The sequence below is a fragment of the Alternaria viburni genome (genome assembly GCF_023758015.1).
Source record: "Alternaria viburni strain BMP 2772 chromosome Unknown scaffold_28, whole genome shotgun sequence".
Classification (NCBI taxonomy): domain Eukaryota; kingdom Fungi; phylum Ascomycota; class Dothideomycetes; order Pleosporales; family Pleosporaceae; genus Alternaria; species Alternaria viburni.
In genome coordinates this window covers 472,155-488,692 of record NW_026055797.1, presented here as the reverse complement: position 1 = coordinate 488,692, position 16,538 = coordinate 472,155, and the positions used below count along the sequence as shown (strand labels likewise).

The 16,538-nt window shown below is 51.1% G+C and overlaps 7 protein-coding genes across 7 annotated transcripts; 3 read left to right on the top strand and 4 right to left on the bottom strand.

The window, feature by feature from the left end:
- Positions 1-1,038: 1,038 nt before the first annotated feature.
- J4E79_010142 (uncharacterized protein) lies at positions 1,039-1,466 on the top strand (the record flags this gene model as incomplete). The annotated part of the gene is made up of 3 exons (XM_049358982.1): positions 1,039-1,096; positions 1,174-1,320; positions 1,378-1,466. 3 exons carry the CDS (start codon positions 1,039-1,041, stop codon positions 1,464-1,466), a joined length of 294 nt encoding a protein of 97 aa, XP_049206715.1.
- Positions 1,467-3,762: 2,296 nt separating this feature from the next.
- On the bottom strand, positions 3,763-5,244 carry J4E79_010141 (uncharacterized protein; the record flags this gene model as incomplete). Its single annotated transcript, XM_049358981.1, has 8 exons — positions 3,763-4,151; positions 4,202-4,269; positions 4,325-4,405; positions 4,454-4,576; positions 4,631-4,821; positions 4,875-4,991; positions 5,046-5,180; positions 5,230-5,244. The coding sequence occupies 8 exons, from the start codon at positions 5,242-5,244 to the stop codon at positions 3,763-3,765; spliced, it is 1,119 nt and encodes a 372-aa protein (XP_049206714.1).
- Positions 5,245-6,206: 962 nt separating this feature from the next.
- On the top strand, positions 6,207-7,272 carry J4E79_010140 (uncharacterized protein; the record flags this gene model as incomplete). Its single annotated transcript, XM_049358980.1, has 3 exons — positions 6,207-6,374; positions 6,460-6,747; positions 6,823-7,272. The coding sequence occupies 3 exons, from the start codon at positions 6,207-6,209 to the stop codon at positions 7,270-7,272; spliced, it is 906 nt and encodes a 301-aa protein (XP_049206713.1).
- A 3,559-nt stretch (positions 7,273-10,831) lies between these two features.
- Positions 10,832-12,477, bottom strand: TCA9 (Succinate--CoA ligase [ADP-forming] subunit beta, mitochondrial; the record flags this gene model as incomplete). Its single annotated transcript, XM_049358979.1, has 6 exons — positions 10,832-10,966; positions 11,026-11,911; positions 11,968-12,067; positions 12,116-12,188; positions 12,252-12,335; positions 12,424-12,477. 6 exons carry the CDS (start codon positions 12,475-12,477, stop codon positions 10,832-10,834), a joined length of 1,332 nt encoding a protein of 443 aa, XP_049206712.1.
- A 220-nt stretch (positions 12,478-12,697) lies between these two features.
- On the top strand, positions 12,698-13,482 carry J4E79_010138 (uncharacterized protein; the record flags this gene model as incomplete). Its single annotated transcript, XM_049358978.1, has 2 exons — positions 12,698-12,882; positions 12,933-13,482. The coding sequence occupies 2 exons, from the start codon at positions 12,698-12,700 to the stop codon at positions 13,480-13,482; spliced, it is 735 nt and encodes a 244-aa protein (XP_049206711.1).
- A 159-nt stretch (positions 13,483-13,641) lies between these two features.
- On the bottom strand, positions 13,642-14,938 carry J4E79_010137 (uncharacterized protein; the record flags this gene model as incomplete). Its single annotated transcript, XM_049358977.1, has 2 exons — positions 13,642-14,739; positions 14,795-14,938. 2 exons carry the CDS (start codon positions 14,936-14,938, stop codon positions 13,642-13,644), a joined length of 1,242 nt encoding a protein of 413 aa, XP_049206710.1.
- A 581-nt stretch (positions 14,939-15,519) lies between these two features.
- Positions 15,520-16,316, bottom strand: J4E79_010136 (uncharacterized protein; the record flags this gene model as incomplete). The annotated part of the gene is made up of 5 exons (XM_049358976.1): positions 15,520-15,783; positions 15,833-15,904; positions 15,960-16,024; positions 16,116-16,136; positions 16,313-16,316. The coding sequence occupies 5 exons, from the start codon at positions 16,314-16,316 to the stop codon at positions 15,520-15,522; spliced, it is 426 nt and encodes a 141-aa protein (XP_049206709.1).
- Between the last annotated feature and the right edge of the window lie 222 nt (positions 16,317-16,538).

The window sequence follows — 16,538 nt, the reverse complement described above, 5'->3', positions numbered from 1 at the left end:
TGACGGTTATACCCATAGACCACACCGCACGCGGTAATCTAATCGCCTGTTTCGTTGCATAGAAGGGGGCATCAGCGCGCGCATTGTTCTGCATTTCGCGGGGTTTCATTACTGCGACTTTCAAGAGCGATGGATTCCAAAAGTTTCCTTGTTGTCTGACGGCCGGTCTCACGAAATGGGTTTGGGTGTTCAAACCATTGGTTGGTACAAGCCTCGATGACTCTTTTTATGCGCATGCTTCATGACGGCGTTCCGGATCTGAAGATGGGGATGGTCTACACCACACGCTTTTCACGAGCGCTCTGGGTGGGCATTTTGGCCAAGTTTTCCTCAGTCCTCCATCTTTTCTTTGCGCTGCGATTTCCTTGGGGTAGGGAGGACCAAGAGGTAGAAGGAGTACCGCGTCTTCCTGTGGAGGTCTCTCCAATCCCGCTCCCCCTTTATGCGCATGTTATCCTCCTTTCCTTCTTTTTGCCTCTTACAGAGAGTGGTGGCTTGGTGATGCGGTGTCCGCCGACGATAGCAAACTTGCTTAGGCATGCACTTGCGAAAAAGATCCTGCGTACACGAGAGCAAGATCTACGAGGAGATGACTCTTTGTGCAATAGCTTGATCTAGTTCGAATAAACTGGTAAAAAATTATGACTCTGCTTCTGTCTGTGATACTGTCTGTGATGCGCCTGGGCCAAGGGAAGTCTGCGTCCGGCCCTGGAACCGTTGAACGCACGTTCCCCTCCAATGATGTGATGTGATGTAAACGTCGATCTTACTGCGGGACGTTTGCATACGGCAGGAGCGTTGCGCGTCTTTGCGCAACTTCCAGGTGAGGGGCAGCGCGCAGGGATGCAGGTGAGAATGGTGCAGCTGGCTACGTCATAAGGACAGAGTGGTCAACCACATATCAGAACACCAGGCTGGCCGAAGTAAGCACATTACACCCCACTCTCGACACTTCCTATACCGAAACTTCAGACATCTTCACATCAGGCTCTATATCCCAACCCGAATCACAGCACGAGTCTACCACACAAAGCAATCATGTCCGACCAGAACAACCAACAAAAGGGCTTCTTCGGCACCGCTGCTAGCGGTCTCGGTACGTCCCATTACACCTGCCTCTGTCCAAGCAGGAAGAACGCAATCAGAAGAGTAATGCACATGCTAACAATCCAGGAAACACTCTAGGCGCCGCAACAAACACCGTCGGTAAGGGCGTTCAAGGCGTCACTGATGCTACCGGCAATGTTGTCGCAGCTGGTGGAAAGGGACTCGGTGATGCTGTTACGGGTATCACGCAGGGTGCTGGTGATACTACTAAAGGTGAGTGCCCCTAGAAACGGCCGGGTTTGGATAAGTTTGGCTGACGTGTTGTGATAGCGGCGGGCAACTTCGTTGGCGACACAACCAAGGCTGGCGGCAGGAGCGTGGGTATGGAGCAGAAGGATAATCAGACTGGTGGACAGTAGAGGAGCGGAGATGATTGCCTGCTATGGCGGGAGTAAGCTTGCTGATGAAGAAAGCGAATAATTACTCTTGAGGTCGGCATGATGCCAATGAATAACAACAAATGTTGCCTATGAAAGCTCTTGATGAGGAAAATTGGTACGCAAGTGCATGTACACCCTTTGGATGTACCAGAGTCACGAGACTGACTAGTCACACTAGCTCGAGCGCTTCGTGCGTCGAGGGGTATAAATACCGTCTTTATTCTTTCCCAACCTTTCTTTCCATCATCAACTACTTGCCATTTGCCCTCTCCAAAATTCAATAAGCTTGTCCGTATGAGTGGACGTCGAGACCAAACTCAAAACAAAACCCTCACTTTCTATGGATTTCTCGCCTGCACCTCAAAGTCATTATCGGAGACACAATGGTGTTTCCTGCCAACCACACTTCTATTGAATTATTTCGAAAACATTACGATGACGTCCTATGTTTGTCGCGTCCTGCAGACAAAATCAACAAGCTAGCATTTGATGTGGAAGTTCTTGGTGACAGACTGCCACTATTGTCCAAAACAATCTTTTCTGCGTTTCATGGCCCTCTCTCTGCGGCTTCCAAAACTACAAGCTTCTCAATGCAGGTTGGTGTATACAGACCTTTAATTCCGTCCAAAGCGAAGTACGACAACCACATGAGGCGTGCGTACTGCCCCGACGACTTCGTATCGCATCCTGAAACCGTGCGCTGGCTGTATAAATAACTCTCTCTCTCTTTTCCCTACTCTTGCTCTCAACATCAACAGCCTTGAGGCTTTTCCCAAGGTGTTTAGACATGGCGCATGGAGTCTTGTCTCTTCTGCTTTTCTAAAACTTCGGTGAGAAACACTACATGTTCTCGCCTGGCGCCTTTTCTCTCCAAGTGATGAATTTCAACAAGCTTTGAAAGTTGCAGTCTTCCAAAAATCCTGAGGAAGTGGATAGATGAAAGAGTGGAGTTCTTCTTCCTGCGGAACTAAAAGGGCTATCTGTACCCGCCATGTGTGCACGCGTCCTTCCACATTGAGTCACCGCCGAAGTCTCCAAAATCTGATATGCTGGACTGATGAGTGCTGAGAGACTTTTTCCAGCTGGCGTTCTTCCAAAAATCTCCTAAGCCAACTTCATGTGCTGTCCTGCTTTGACCCAGGAACACAACAACAACAACTAACTCATGTTGCTTTCGCGATTTTTGATACTAGAGAAGCCTATCAAATGGCAATAACACACGGAATTGCTTGCATATAGAGTGTCCTTCCTCCGAGTATTTCCTTTCATCTTCTACATCTTTACGTGTGCATTGAATCCAAAACAATTGGAGTCGTCTTCGATGGTTGTGGGTTCCGGCGCCTTTGCAAAAGCCAAAAGCTCAACGGCAATGTATGCATCCTGTTGACTTCAAAAAGTCTATTCTATTATGACATGTGTCTTTCGAGTGAGAGAATTTGAGGATCACGTTGCTGTTGAGGACCAATTCTCTAAAATTATTCTACCGCAGACCCATGTGGTAAGAAGTCAACACCAAAAACTGTACAAATGAAAAGGCAATGTGGGCATCAATTCGAACGTTCATCTCTGCAAAGTGTTATATTCACGTCTTATGAGACAGCCATTTGGAGTCGCTCGCACATGTGCAGGGCGGCTTTGCTGCTAGCCTTTCAAAAAGCAACACTTAGAGCTCATGTTAGCTCTTTGGTCTAGCGACAGCGTTACTAGTGTCATCTTGATCCTTGTGTATAAAGCTCCGCTTACAATTCCTTATTCCTCCTCACAAATGCGACGCCTCAGACCGAAAGCTGATATTCAACCTTGTCATGAAATTGGCTGGTCTGCGGCTCTACTATCCAAAACAAAGCGATGAACAAAAAGTTGATGGTCTCTTCTTCGTCGGCTTTCACTAGTTGCATGACAGATCATCCCGTGTTGTGAAAGTGACGAACGCCACTAAAGACTATCTTCCGAAAGTCTGAATGTCAGTGCTTCTTTGCGTATTACCCCGGGCTTCAACCCCGTCAATACCAACTTTGATTGCTGTCTTGAGCATTTCTACTTTTTACGCGAGATGGAATACAGGATACACATCCGCGTGAATCAGTACGAAGAAACTTTTTGAAACGATGTAAATGGCCACATTCAATCTGATGTCGCGGAAAAAGACGAGGATAATCGCACCTTCACTCTTTAGATGGTAACGAGAGACATGGTATATGGACAATATAATACAGTCATGAACCTGTCGTACTTGCCTCCCTCACGCGACCCCCAGACAGTCAAGTAGCCACTCCTATGAGCGACTAATCTCCACATGCCGACTAACAACAATGCTGTCCTTGTTGTTATTAACGAACCGATCATTCTTCTCCAAAATCTCCTTCTGACTCTCGCTATCGCTCGAAACACTAACACGTCCCGCATGAACCTTGATCGCCGGCATGTGCGCGTCCTGGTTGTCTGCGACCGTGCCGAGCTCGAGTTCGGTGTCAAAAGGCTTGTAGCGGTGCGACCGGTCGGGGTTGCTGACACCGTGGGGTGTGCCTGAGCGAGGTTGGTGGGAGCCGCTTGAGCCGAGGTGGAGGAGGCGTTGGAATAGTGGGCGGAGGGTTGCGATGTTGCCGACGAGCATGCCGAGTGCGGGTTCGGCGTAGCCCCAGATGAGGATGTTGGCGAGGCCGTCTTGGAGAAATGTTAGTGTTGTGATGGGATGAGGGTCTGGGAGTACTTACAAAGATAGTCGTGGCTGCTTGTCAGCCCAACGGTGTATTTCAGACGGACCAGGCCGGAAATGGATGTGCTAGAGCGATGTTAGCGGTGTACAGTGATCGGTAAGATTCATGGATTTGCCATACAAGATACCCAAGCTCAAGATGCCACCGACTGAGATCTTGGTGTTCCTGTTCATTTGAACGTTCCAGAGCAGAGCGATTGGCCTGGTCTACGTTAGTGCCTACTCGACAGCAGAATCTCGAGTAACTCACATGAGCGCAGTAGCCCAGTCGGTGAAGATGTTGACCGAAGTGCAGAAGAAGTAGACGTTTTGCAGATACACTGGCGGCTGGCAGTAGGTCCCTTCGGCCATGAGATCAGCCCTCCAAGCAGCCCTGAGAAGTATACGGTTAGCATTACCACGTGATGCCGGATTGCTTTGTACTTACTCCACTGGCCAACACTGGAAGATGATGTACAGGATAGCTGCCAGATTGGTCGCCGCGCAGAGGCCCATGATGCCGTAGTTGATGTAGATGTAGACCATTCTCCTGCCGGCTATCCGGTTCAGCATGAAGGCAATGCTCAGCTTGACGAAGATGATGGATGTGCAGTAGAAGACCTCATAGAGGAAGAACCACTGAATGTTGTTAGCGACCGACCAACTCAGTGCTACACTGGATAATGACTCACGAAATATGCTGTCTCGACGTATTTCTGGTTGCCAGGCTTAGCAAAAGTACTGTCTTTGGCGCCGATGCCGTAATAGGAGCCGATAGTGGTGACAATAGTCAGTGTCATGAGAGGCAACTGCGATGAGTGAGCTCAGTGTGTTCTCGACAATGGTGAAGGTTAGATACGTACGCATCCTACTGCCATAACCCAGTCCTCAAGAGCCCAGTTATGCTTGGTGATCCTGACATACGCCCGCATACCCATGGTGATGAAGGCAAGCAGCCCCGTCACAAGGACGGTCGCCGTGAGGTTGGGGCCTAGATCCTGCATCAAAGTCAGCGCCACTCGAGGCGTCCCATCTGGGTCAGCTTACCTCATGAAGTGTCATTCTGAATTGATATGTGAGTTATAGTTGCCGTTCAGTACGTATTCGTTGTGTTGAGCTACAGCTGGTGCTCTCGAACAACTTGCGGAGTTGAATGGGGCCAGAGTGGGGAGAAGTTTGACATTCTTGGGCTGTTGAAGTACACAAACAATGCTGCAGAGACCAAGGTTCCAAGAGAATGGATGGAACGCTCTGCATTCACAGCCTGGTATAAGATCGCCAAAGAATTTCCCGCGACCCCTTCACCCGCATGGGTGTGCATTCGGTCGATCAGGACGCCGAGAAGACAACATGCAGAGTGGGTTCCGCTATCACGACATGTCTTACTGCCCCTGATGCTGCCATCACGATCTATCGTTTTCGGGTACCCGCATTCCTGTTAACGTCGTCACACCTCGGTATTCCGATGTGTGCGTCCTCGCTTCCGACATGTCAGATCCCCAGAGTTTGGGCAAACATTGCGTGGGCATGTGAGTATCTCTGGTCAAGCTTGTCGGATCGAAACCACGAGTCGCTAGACGAATGAGTACGTGCCGATAGCGATGTCGATACGATTCGGACCGGATTGAGGAAATTGGGGGTTCTGCATCGATCTCAGGTGAATGTCAAAAACAGGGTCCGCAATCCTACGCTAGTCTCTAAGCGGAGATGATCATCGCCTTCGTTCGCTCAAACATTCCCAACGGGCTTCGCTTGGGACGTTCCGCAACCTTAACACCTCACTGCCGACGCCCCGGTGTCAACATGCCAACGCTTTTATTACATGGTTTGCTATGGCCAAGTCGTGCTTCATGGGTGGGGACACGACGAGGCGATTATCGCAGCCCGAATGCGGGGCCTCTGGCCCCAGAGCCTCGCATAAGTTAACACAGTGGACTGTGGTACTTCTAGACTCTGGTTAGCATCTTTGCGTTATCTTGCTACAGCGTATTCTCCGTATCACCCGAACCCAAAGCACATTCACGATGGCCGACCTCAGCAAGCTTCCGAAAGACTTCTATGTCACGTCTATGCAGTTCACGAAGAATGCACACCAAGACGCGTACCCTGCCATTGATCCCAGTATCCCAGAGCATAGCCTGGCAGGAAAGGTAGCCGTCATCACTGGCGCTTCGCGTGGTATAGGAGCCATGGTACGTTGAAACAATTGACCGAAAACGCTCCCCTTTCGCCATGAATTCGCGTCATTATTGCGTCTGCTAAGACTTGGTCTCGCAGGCAATGGTACCTGCCTTCGTCAAGGCCGGTGTAAAGGGTGTTGCGTTGATGGCATCCAACGCCGAAAAGCTCGCAGCTACTGAGAAATCGGTCAGAGAGGCGAACCCCAACATCGAAACGCTTACATACGCTCTCGACATTTCCGACACGAAAGGCGTCGAGGCCGCCTTCGAAGCGATCCGGCAGAAATTCGGCCACGCGGATGTCCTCGTCAACGCAGCCGGCGCCATGACTGGAGACGGACCGAAACTGCACGACACAGACCCCGATCAATGGTGGAGGAACTTCGTAAGATCCGTCCCGTTCGCTGCTCATCCCGCAGTGCCTGAGTCAAAACCGCATGAACTGATACATCGATTGTAGGAGATCAACGGAAAAGGCAACTATCTGCTCATCCGCTCTTTCCTTCGCCTACTGCCCAGCCCCGATACACCTGCCACGATCGTCAACGTAAGCTCATGGCAGGCGTTCTTTACCGTTCCGCCGCTTGGCGCCTACTTCATGTCGAAGTTCATCCTCGACGCGTTGGCTACGTACGTCGCTGCGGAGTACCCGAATGTTACCGCCGTGTCGATGCATCCGGGTCTTGTCGCGACCGACATGCTGCGTGAGCCCTTCCGCTCGCTGTTCAACCAAGACAGCCCCGAGCTTGTTGGTGGTACTGCCGTTTGGCTATGTCAAGAGAAGGCAAAGTTCTTGAGCGGTCGCTTCATCGCTGCGAACTGGGATGTGGAGGATCTTCTTAGCCGCAAGGAAGAGATTGTGAAGGACGACTTGCTCAAGCTGACATTGAAAGGAGACTTCGGTGTATGAGTTCTATAAGCAGCAACATCGTATGATAGACTTCAATGCTATGACAGAACTATCACGTTTCCGCTGACGTGCTGACTCATGTGAAAATGGGCAGTGGTGTCATACCAAACGTCGGTGCTCGGGGTGGCACTAGCGCACCGGAGTAGTCTCCCCAACGTATAAACACCCTTCACTTAAGCTATCTCTTCTTTCCACAACCAGCCACAAATCTAAAACAATCTCCGAAGTCATACACGATGCTAAAAAAGCTTTTGCGGTCTCAAAATGCGCCGTTCACATTTCATGTCCTCCAGCACTTAAGAGGTCAGCGCGATTCACTCACTACCTCTAGTATCATTACACGATAAGTCAATTCCCACATGGGTGAAAACCCGACTGATACCAGGGAATTTCGGAACACTCCCGCGACTACACACAGTCGAAAAAGACACCGATGATGTCCATGAGAGTGCGGACTTGAGAGCACCTCATCATTCCGCGCATCCTCAGAGCAAGTCGGAGTAAAGATCTGCCTGCTTCCATATTCTTCTCTTCAACTGTTTTATGTGTGACCAAAATCTATAACACAGTGCCCCATGATATGTCCGCGCTTGGTTAGGCACAAAATTATCTTATCATTGGGGCATGTCTGCGGCCAGCTTGATCAACTACCAGAAAACGCGCTTGGAAAGACTGATGTCTTCCTCTTGGACTACCAAATGTTACAACGGCGCAACGAAAGTGATCACCAAATGACTGAACATCTCACCCTCTACATTACTCATATGCATCTTGCTCCTGGGCGGTGTTAGTGCAGGGCTGAGTATATAAACGCCTCTCTCGCTGATGGACAACTCTTCCATAAACAACACCTAATCTACGTGTTTCCAAAACGCGCCATCAAAAAGTGGCATGGAGTTTCGTAGTCCTTCCTTCTCCAAAAAGCCTGTCCGCACATCTTTATGAGCATTTTTTAGCAGCAGTCTCGGTCTGCCAAAAGCCTTTTCGCATGGCCATATGGTCGTGCATCTGCACTACAAGAACATACCATGCTGAAGAGATGCGAAACTACCCGCCATTTCATGCGCTGACACTCAGCGAACCTAAACATCGTGATGGCTGAGTACATGAGACTTGGAAGTATAAATACTTCCTCAACGTCTGCCACTCTTCTCCTTCCGCAATCTCAACTCCAATCTTTCCTTTTGAAAAGAACAAATTCAATAATCATGAGGAGCCACCTGTGTCTCCGCTTACATACTCATTCAAAACACCTACACTTTTGCCATGGCTTTCTCTCGCGTAGACAGATGTGAACATCGACATATCGAAATGCGATGGCTTTGCATGAGCAAGACTAAAACCAATTTGGAGTCTACGTATGCGAAGCGTTCCGATGAGTTCAATTCTCATACCTGGTTTCCCGAAAAAGAGCACGCGAACCAGTCATGCGTGGTGAGAGCTTCTTCCAGCTCATATAAAACCCGAAGTTGTTCAACTTTCTACTTGCCTCCACTTTCTGTTCAAAACCCTCCATGCTCTTCAAAATCATGGTTCGCCGATGCTATGCGCGGCATTCTTCCTCTCCAAAACAACAATATGTATGCATATGAGCATTGCTTCTCCCACCTTTACCAACACATTCAATACCCATAAGAAAAGCCTATACCGACCAATAATGTGCGTCAAGCGCTCAGTCGCGCAGTATACAACATCGTCTTTGGCTCTCTTTGCCTCAAAGCTTCTCTTACCACCCACGCCTCTTTCGTATTCTCCAAAAGCACATGAAATGGTCGACATGTGAGCGACTGCTGCGCGTCTTCCAAAGTGACTTTTACCACTACCTATGAAAAGCGACTTCGGATTTGAATCTACATACTGAGTATTAACAAAACAACTATCTATCGCATCGATGTGGGAGTAGATCGTCTCTAAAATAGCATATAAGCCTGCGCTCGCTGCTTCTCTTCGTCTTTCTCTCTACACCTACGCCTCTTTCCAATCTGACAAAAATGTTACGGCGTCACAGATATGTTGTCCGGGTCGCGGTCTCCCTCTCGAAAATCCCGTGGGTATTGGCGTATGAGAAGCTTGTCTCCACCCCTTTTGCGAAGACATCGAAAACTAGAAATACCTCCCAAACGCATCCATGTGCGCCTGCCAAGCGACCAAGACGTTATAAAATGTCGCGCTCGCCTCCCGCTACCTCCTCTCTACATTCGCAATCCTCTTGCATTATCCAAAAACCATGTGCGCAGGTCCCATGATCTTGTTCTCTCCGAGTCAAAACATGGCGCTATTTCGACATGTGAGGATTGTTCGTCCGACTCCCTCGATGAAGACACCGGGTACCATAAACTTCGCCATACAGCATCCATGTGGAGTGGGCAAGTGGATTGAAGTTACGTGTCCATGTATTCATGTCTCTTCTCCCGCCTTATCCTGAAAATCCACTTCTACATTCTTCTGTCCAAAAAAACATCAACATACTTTGGATGTTGCGCAAAGAGCCATCCCTCTGTTCCAAAAAGAATTCGAGACTGCGATATGAAAAGTATCCGTCGAACTGTTCAAAAAGGATTTCGGGTATCAAAAAAAGTTGGCAGCACAGTACATGTGCAGCGGACGGGTTGCGACACGGGTATATAAACCGTCTCTCGCCTCTTCTCTGCCTTCTTCTGTACATCCACTTCTACCTTGAAAACTCCAAAACAACTGAGGTCCAGCTTATGTGGTGCGAAGTGCCTTGCCCCTCTCTTCTTCAAAACGACATAAAGAACTTCTCATGAGAGACGTCTCTCCAAACCCCCCATCAACATACCCACTACCAAAAAATTACGACGAAGGCATCATATGCGGTCGGCACGTGGGCAAAGGCGTATAGATACCTCCGCTTGCCTCTCTTCTCCCCTTCTCCTCAACATCCACACTTCCTTCTGTTTCTCCAAAAACACCGGAGGGCCCGCTCATGGTGTGTGCTGGTGCGCTTCTCTTGAAACGTGAAGCCAAGTGTACATGAGCTGTGCTCTTCTTTCTAAAAGCCCACTTGTTTTGGGATATGAGCTGTGCTCTCCTCTCCAAAATTTCTCCACGAACTGGCGATGAGGCGTGCTCTTCTCAAAATCACAAATGTACAACGTATGTGGTGCGTGCTGTTGTGCTGTTTTCTAAAAGCAGCCGGAAGAGACCTAGATGCGGTGCGTCCGTTGGGTCGTTCTGTGCCCTTCCTAAAAGCCATCATGTCTACGCGATGTTTCGTCCGCTTCGACAATGAGCGTATATACGATAATTGGGTCTGTGGACTGTTATTTCGACCGGATCATAGTGTTGTGAGGATGGTGATCATCATCATCAGCAAGCTGGGTCAGTGGTCACACATCGGCGGGGTAAGCTGTCAGCGTCTCGCACCACTCCTCACATCACCGCACACCAGATTCACACCGCCATACGCAGAAGAAAAGCATTCCAAGACCAACAAACTTTCATAAGACACACCGCTTGCTTAATTCGGCTTCCATCTATCTACAAACCTATCATGCACAAACGTGGTCAGCCAGCAAAGGGTTCATGCTGAAAGAGTTTAAATACCAAGAGTGAATTCGACACCGACGTCGATGTCGCGGGCCATCTTGACGACCTTTGAGAACTGGACGGACTTCTCAGCGGCGGCTTGGAGATCGTCGATGGAGAAGATCTTGAGGCCTGAGTCGTTGAGCTGGAACATGACGTGTTAGCATGACTGCATGTCAAATTTGTTGTTCTGGTGTAACTTACGAGCTTGTGAGCAGCCTCCATGTTGGTACCCTGCAACCTAGCAATAACAGGAGTCTTGAGGTTCATCTCGTTGACAACCTGGATGAGACCCTTGGCGATAGCGTCGCAACGGACGATACCACCGAAAATGTTGACGAAGATGGCAGTAACCTTGGGGTCGCTGGTGATCAAGTCGAACGCTTGCCTGATAGCCTCAGGTGTAGCACCACCACCAACGTCGAGGAAGTTAGCGGGCGCGCCGCCGTTCAGCTTGATGATGTCCATGGTGGCCATGGCGAGACCGGCACCGTTGACGAGGCAGCCAATGTCACCGTCGAGCTTGATGAAGTTGAGGCCAACCTTAGCGGCCTTGACCTCCTCGGGGTCCTCCTGGGTGATGTCCCTCCACTCGAATACCTCCTTCTGGCGGAAGTCGGCGTTGTCGTCGAAGTTGAGCTTGGCATCCATGGCGAGGACCTGGTGGTCGGTGGTCTCAGAGAGGGGGTTGATCTCGATCTGAGTAGCGTCCTTCTCCATGAAGACCTTGTACAGCTTCTGGATGGTGTCCTTGGCGTCCTCGATGCACTGCTCTGAGAAACCGAGCTCGGTCGCGATGTTGCGGGCAATGTCGTCGGTGACACCCTTGTGGATGTCGATGGGGGTGGTGATGATGGCCTCGGGGTGCTCCTTGGCAACAGTCTCAATGTCCATTCCACCTTGCGACGAAGCGACGATTACGGGTCCTTGTGAAGCGCGGTCCATGAGGATGGCGAGGTAGAACTCGCGGCGGGCGAACTTGCGGTCGACGATGAAGACGGAGTTGCAGAGCCGGCCGGCGGCTCCAGTTTGCTTGGTGATGAGCTTGTGGCCGATCATCTGGTCGGCGAGGATGGAGGCTTCGCGGGGACTGCATGTTGTGTTAGAGGGTGGCCGGGGTCGTGTTATGGTTGCGAAGTAGCATACGAGTAGACGACTCTGACACCGCCCTTGAAGCCATTGTCAAAGGTGCCCTTTCCACGGCCTCCAGCGAGAACCTGGGCCTTGATAACAGCATCCTCTCCGCCTGCGCGCATTAGCCCACGACTCTGCATTCACTCTTGCTGTCGCATACCAATCTCCTTGGCGATCTTCTCTGCCTCGGCGCCGCTGGTAGCGACACCACCCTTGGGCACGCCGATGCCGTACTGAAATTCGCATTAGATATCTGGACCCTCGAAATTGGTGGACATGCGGTGGAGTAATCGTACCGACTCGAGCAGGGCAGCGGACCTGTATTCGTGGATGGCGAGACCTCTCCTTTGCTGGACGACAGAGCGCTTCAGCGGTGTCTCCTAGGCCGTGTTAGCACTTGACCCCCCAATGTGGTGCACGCTGCGTAAGAGGCTTTCGCAGCTTTGCGGAGTAGGCCCGTGGACATACAGCAGCGGCGCGGACAGCGCGAGCCAGCGGCCGGGCGCGGGCAAAGTTGTACATGATGTCTGAGCGGCAGACACACGTGTGGGTATATAGAGGGGAGTTGGGAGGGGGTAGAGCTGGAGTGCACAGCTCCGTTGGTGTTGCGGCTTCACAGGGCTGTTGCGGACGTCTGCTAGCGCGCCGAGAATGAACCGGGTCCTCTCAAAAATATCGCGGCCGGGAACTTCTGTAACACCAAGCGACTGGACCTGATGCGCGTCGAAGTAATCGCGCAACCATGTCTAAACGGAATAATGAGGGCGATGTCATCGCAAATCGCATAAGTCTGCTCGAGGCAAAGGGTCAGAAACTCTTGGCGTCGCTCTATGGGTCGCGGCCGGATTGGGGCACTGCGGATGGTGATGCGAAAACACAAGTTGAAGACGATGATCAAGATCTGAAACAAAGTTACGCTCACGACAGGTAAACATGCGTTGTTGTGTTGCCGATCGCATCTCTAACAGTATCCCCAGAATCGGTGTTGGCGGCATAGTTCCTAAGGATATCGAAGATGGCAGCTTTACCAGCAGAATACGAACATCAGACGACAAACTTCTCCAACAACTGATTGGTAAAAAGAAAGCAAAAGCCCACATTACTGCGAAACAAGAAGCTGCGAGACCGAATGCAGCCTCAAAAGCTCAACATTACAAGAAGCTTGCTGCTAAGAAAGAAGAGTCGGACGATGACGAAGAGGGAAGGGCTGCGACATTCAAATCTAAGAGACAGAAGAAGAAGGTGAAGCAAGAAGCGAAGCCGTCGGACAGCGACAACGAAGATGAAGAGACGAGAGCAAAGAGATTGGGAGGTGCCGCTGTGAAAGAAGAGGAGGATGTACCAAAGGAGGACGTAGCTACAGAAGCCCAGGTAGACGCGAAACCTATCAAGAAAGAAGAGGAGGGAGAGGAGGACGCAGAAGCCACCCAACCAGCACCCAAGAAAGCGAAGACAAAAGCGAAGAGCTTCCTCGACGAGATTCTAGCTGAGCGGTCAAAGAAGAAGAGTAAGAAAGGAAAGGCATAGAGGGCGATGAGCTTAAAGAGAGCGATGTGCATTCAGCAGCGTTAATATTTCCTTACTTTGATACCCAGTTGCCTCGGAGGGAGGTCCAGTGCAAAGGTCAAACAGCAAGATACCTTCAATCTAATATGGACAAGTTTTGATTCTCAGCTATGTCGTTGTCTACTCCCTGATAATCAAACTAGCCATCCCCATACCCGTCCCAATGCACTTACTCAACACACCAACCTGCTCCCCACTCCTCCCCATCTCATTCAGCAACGTAGCCAACATCCTTCCACTCGTCGCTCCCAACGGATGCCCCAACGCAATAGCTCCTCCATTCGGATTCACCTTGTCCATCTTATTTTCCAATCCCAGTGTCCTGATACAATGCAAAGCCTGACTAGCAAACGCCTCGTTGATCTCCCAGACATTCACATCGGATGTTTGCAGGCCAGTGTAATCAAGCAGCTTTGGAATGGCTAACGCGGGTCCGACGCCCATTTCGTCAGGCGAGCAGCCAACGACCTGTGTGCCCGCCCATTTACCGATAATCTGGGATTCCAGACCGAGGGTCGTAGCGGTGGACCGACGCATCATCAGCGCTGCAGACGCGCCATCGGAGACTTGACTGCTGTTTCCCGCTGTGCTTGTGCCGTCCTTGATAAACGCAGGTTTCATCTCCGCGAGTTTCTCAACCGTTGTTCCAGGCCTGATTCCATCATCCTTCGTTACGGTGATGCTTTTTGTGTTCTCGGGGACTTCGGGCTCGATCCATCGTGTAGTTACGGGTACAATCTCGTCGTCGAAGAGGCCGCTTCTCCGTGCTTTGGCGGCGCGCTGTTGTGATTCGGCGGCGAAGGCGTCTTGGTCGGCGCGGCTGACGCCGTAGCGTGATGCGACGTTTTCCGAGGTTATGCCCATGGCCATTATGCAGTCTCTGGCTTCCTTTACTGGGCTTTCTTTCATCTCAGGCCAGAGTTCGGTGGGTACGGCCCTGCTGCCGTAGTTTCGTGTCATGCTCTCCATGCCGCCTGCAATGCCGACGTCTATTTGTCCTACTGCGATTGAGTTCGCGATTGAGGTTATAGCGGAGAGGCCGGATGCGCAGGCGCGGTTTACGGTGCTGAAGGAGGTTGTGGTGGGTATGCCGACGTGGTTCGCTGCCATGCGACCGGCTTTAGAACCACCGAGCTCTGCGAGAACGGTGCCGACACATATATCATCTATTTTCGCGGGGTCGAGGTTGGGGAACTTGGCCATTGTGGCTTTGAGAACCTGGGATGCTGTTAGGGCTTGGGTCTGTGTACCGCAGGTGCTGAGGATGGCATACCGCTCCTAGAAGTTCATGCTCGTATGCATCGCGTAGTCCACCCTTCTTCGCCCTTGTGACTGGCGTCCGAAGTGCTGATAGGAAGACAACATCGTGGGGGTTCTTTTGGAGAATGTTCTTGAGACCCTTCTGGATGAAAGCCATTGTGAGACGATGGGCTGTGATGGAACGCTAAAGGACAGAGGAGGGTATCAAGAGAATAAGAGAGGCGAAGTGAAGTAACGCCGATGCTTGCGAGTAAGAGACAGAATGTCCTGGCTTTTGCCGCGCGACGAGGCCATGGTCGTTGTAAGCTAAGCTCCAGGTCCGAGGAAGGCGTGGAGCTTCGCTTCGGCAAGTGAGCGCGGGGCGGAGGAATGGCGGCAAAGCTCTCTTCCGCGTCATGCACGGAAAACAAACCCGCCGCATGGAAAAGGCTTCTGCATATGCACGATGATAGATCTAATTCGAGACGCTGTAGGAGGCTGCAAAGAAGGCAAGTCGATTTTGAATAGTTAGCTCAATCTACCTGTGTAGAACTCGTGAGTAGCTACACTCCCAAAGACGACTGCGTCAAGCATCGATCCTCGATCCCATCCGCACCTATATTGCCTCCGCCAAAATGCTCAAAACTCATAAGAAAATCGCGTCAGTCGTGTTCAAAGTCGCTAAGACTCAGTGACTCTCTATGCATGCCCCCGAAGTCACCGGTGTGGTGAAATCAAGCTCAAGAGCGAGCGGATAGCCTACGCGGCGGGGTATACGAGACGGAAAACGTCGTTTAAAACGAACCAGTTGCCCTCAGCGTTCTTGAGCTGGAAGGCCTGGGTGAAGCTCATTGGCTTGTCCTCGCCCGCAAGCTGTTCAGTATTAGTAAAGGCCGGGTGTAACGATACATGGGAACGACTTGCCAAAAGCGCACCAGTGACAAGCACAAGGATACCGTCATCGGCGGAAGGCTGAGCGTCGACGGTGTCGGTACGGTGTTGTATCTGCTGGAATGGCAGGTTCTTCCCTGCATTAGCCCCGTCCCTGTTTGGTAGGCAGGATCGTCGTTACCTGGAGCTTCTCTACAATGGCAGCGGAACCCTGAGTGCCTTGCGCCTCAAAGGTGAGCATAGAGGTCTCCTTCTATAGCATTTGTCAGCCGACTGCTGCTTTGCGCACACGGTACTGAGTCGCATACGTAGAGGGCACCGAGACCAGCGCGGTTCTCATCGAAGGTCTTGTAGTAGAACTGGACGAACTGCTCTGGAGCAAGGGTCAGTCGCGGTTTGAGGGATGGAGCGATCGTGGAGAGGATGTCGGCGGGGTTGTGCTTGCTGTATCCGGTGGTACGTACGAGCGATGGCGTTGAAGTCGGCTGTGGAGGAGTCAGTTCTGCATTGTACACATAGCATTGCGATATGACCGTGAACATAGCATCATGCCTTGGATCTCCCGCATCTTCCTAGTACAGCCTTGCGCCTACAACCAGAAGCTATGCACGTCCGCCGAGTGCGCATCGAGGCGGTGGTGGGGTAGTGGTAGGCAACTTACACATCTTTGCGATTTCTCGAACGTGGCTTGTCTGATCAAGAAAGGATTTGGCTACGGGGTGACTGAGAGGTACGCGACGACGATAGAGCGATGTGACGTGGAATTCTCGAGAAAGTGTTTGGGCTTTTGCTGTCACTGCCCGCCATCGATGGGCTTCGTTGGTGGGGCAGCCGCTAGGCTTGGAAGAGTTCGGCCCGGTTTTCAGCCGAAGTCTGCCATTTTCTTC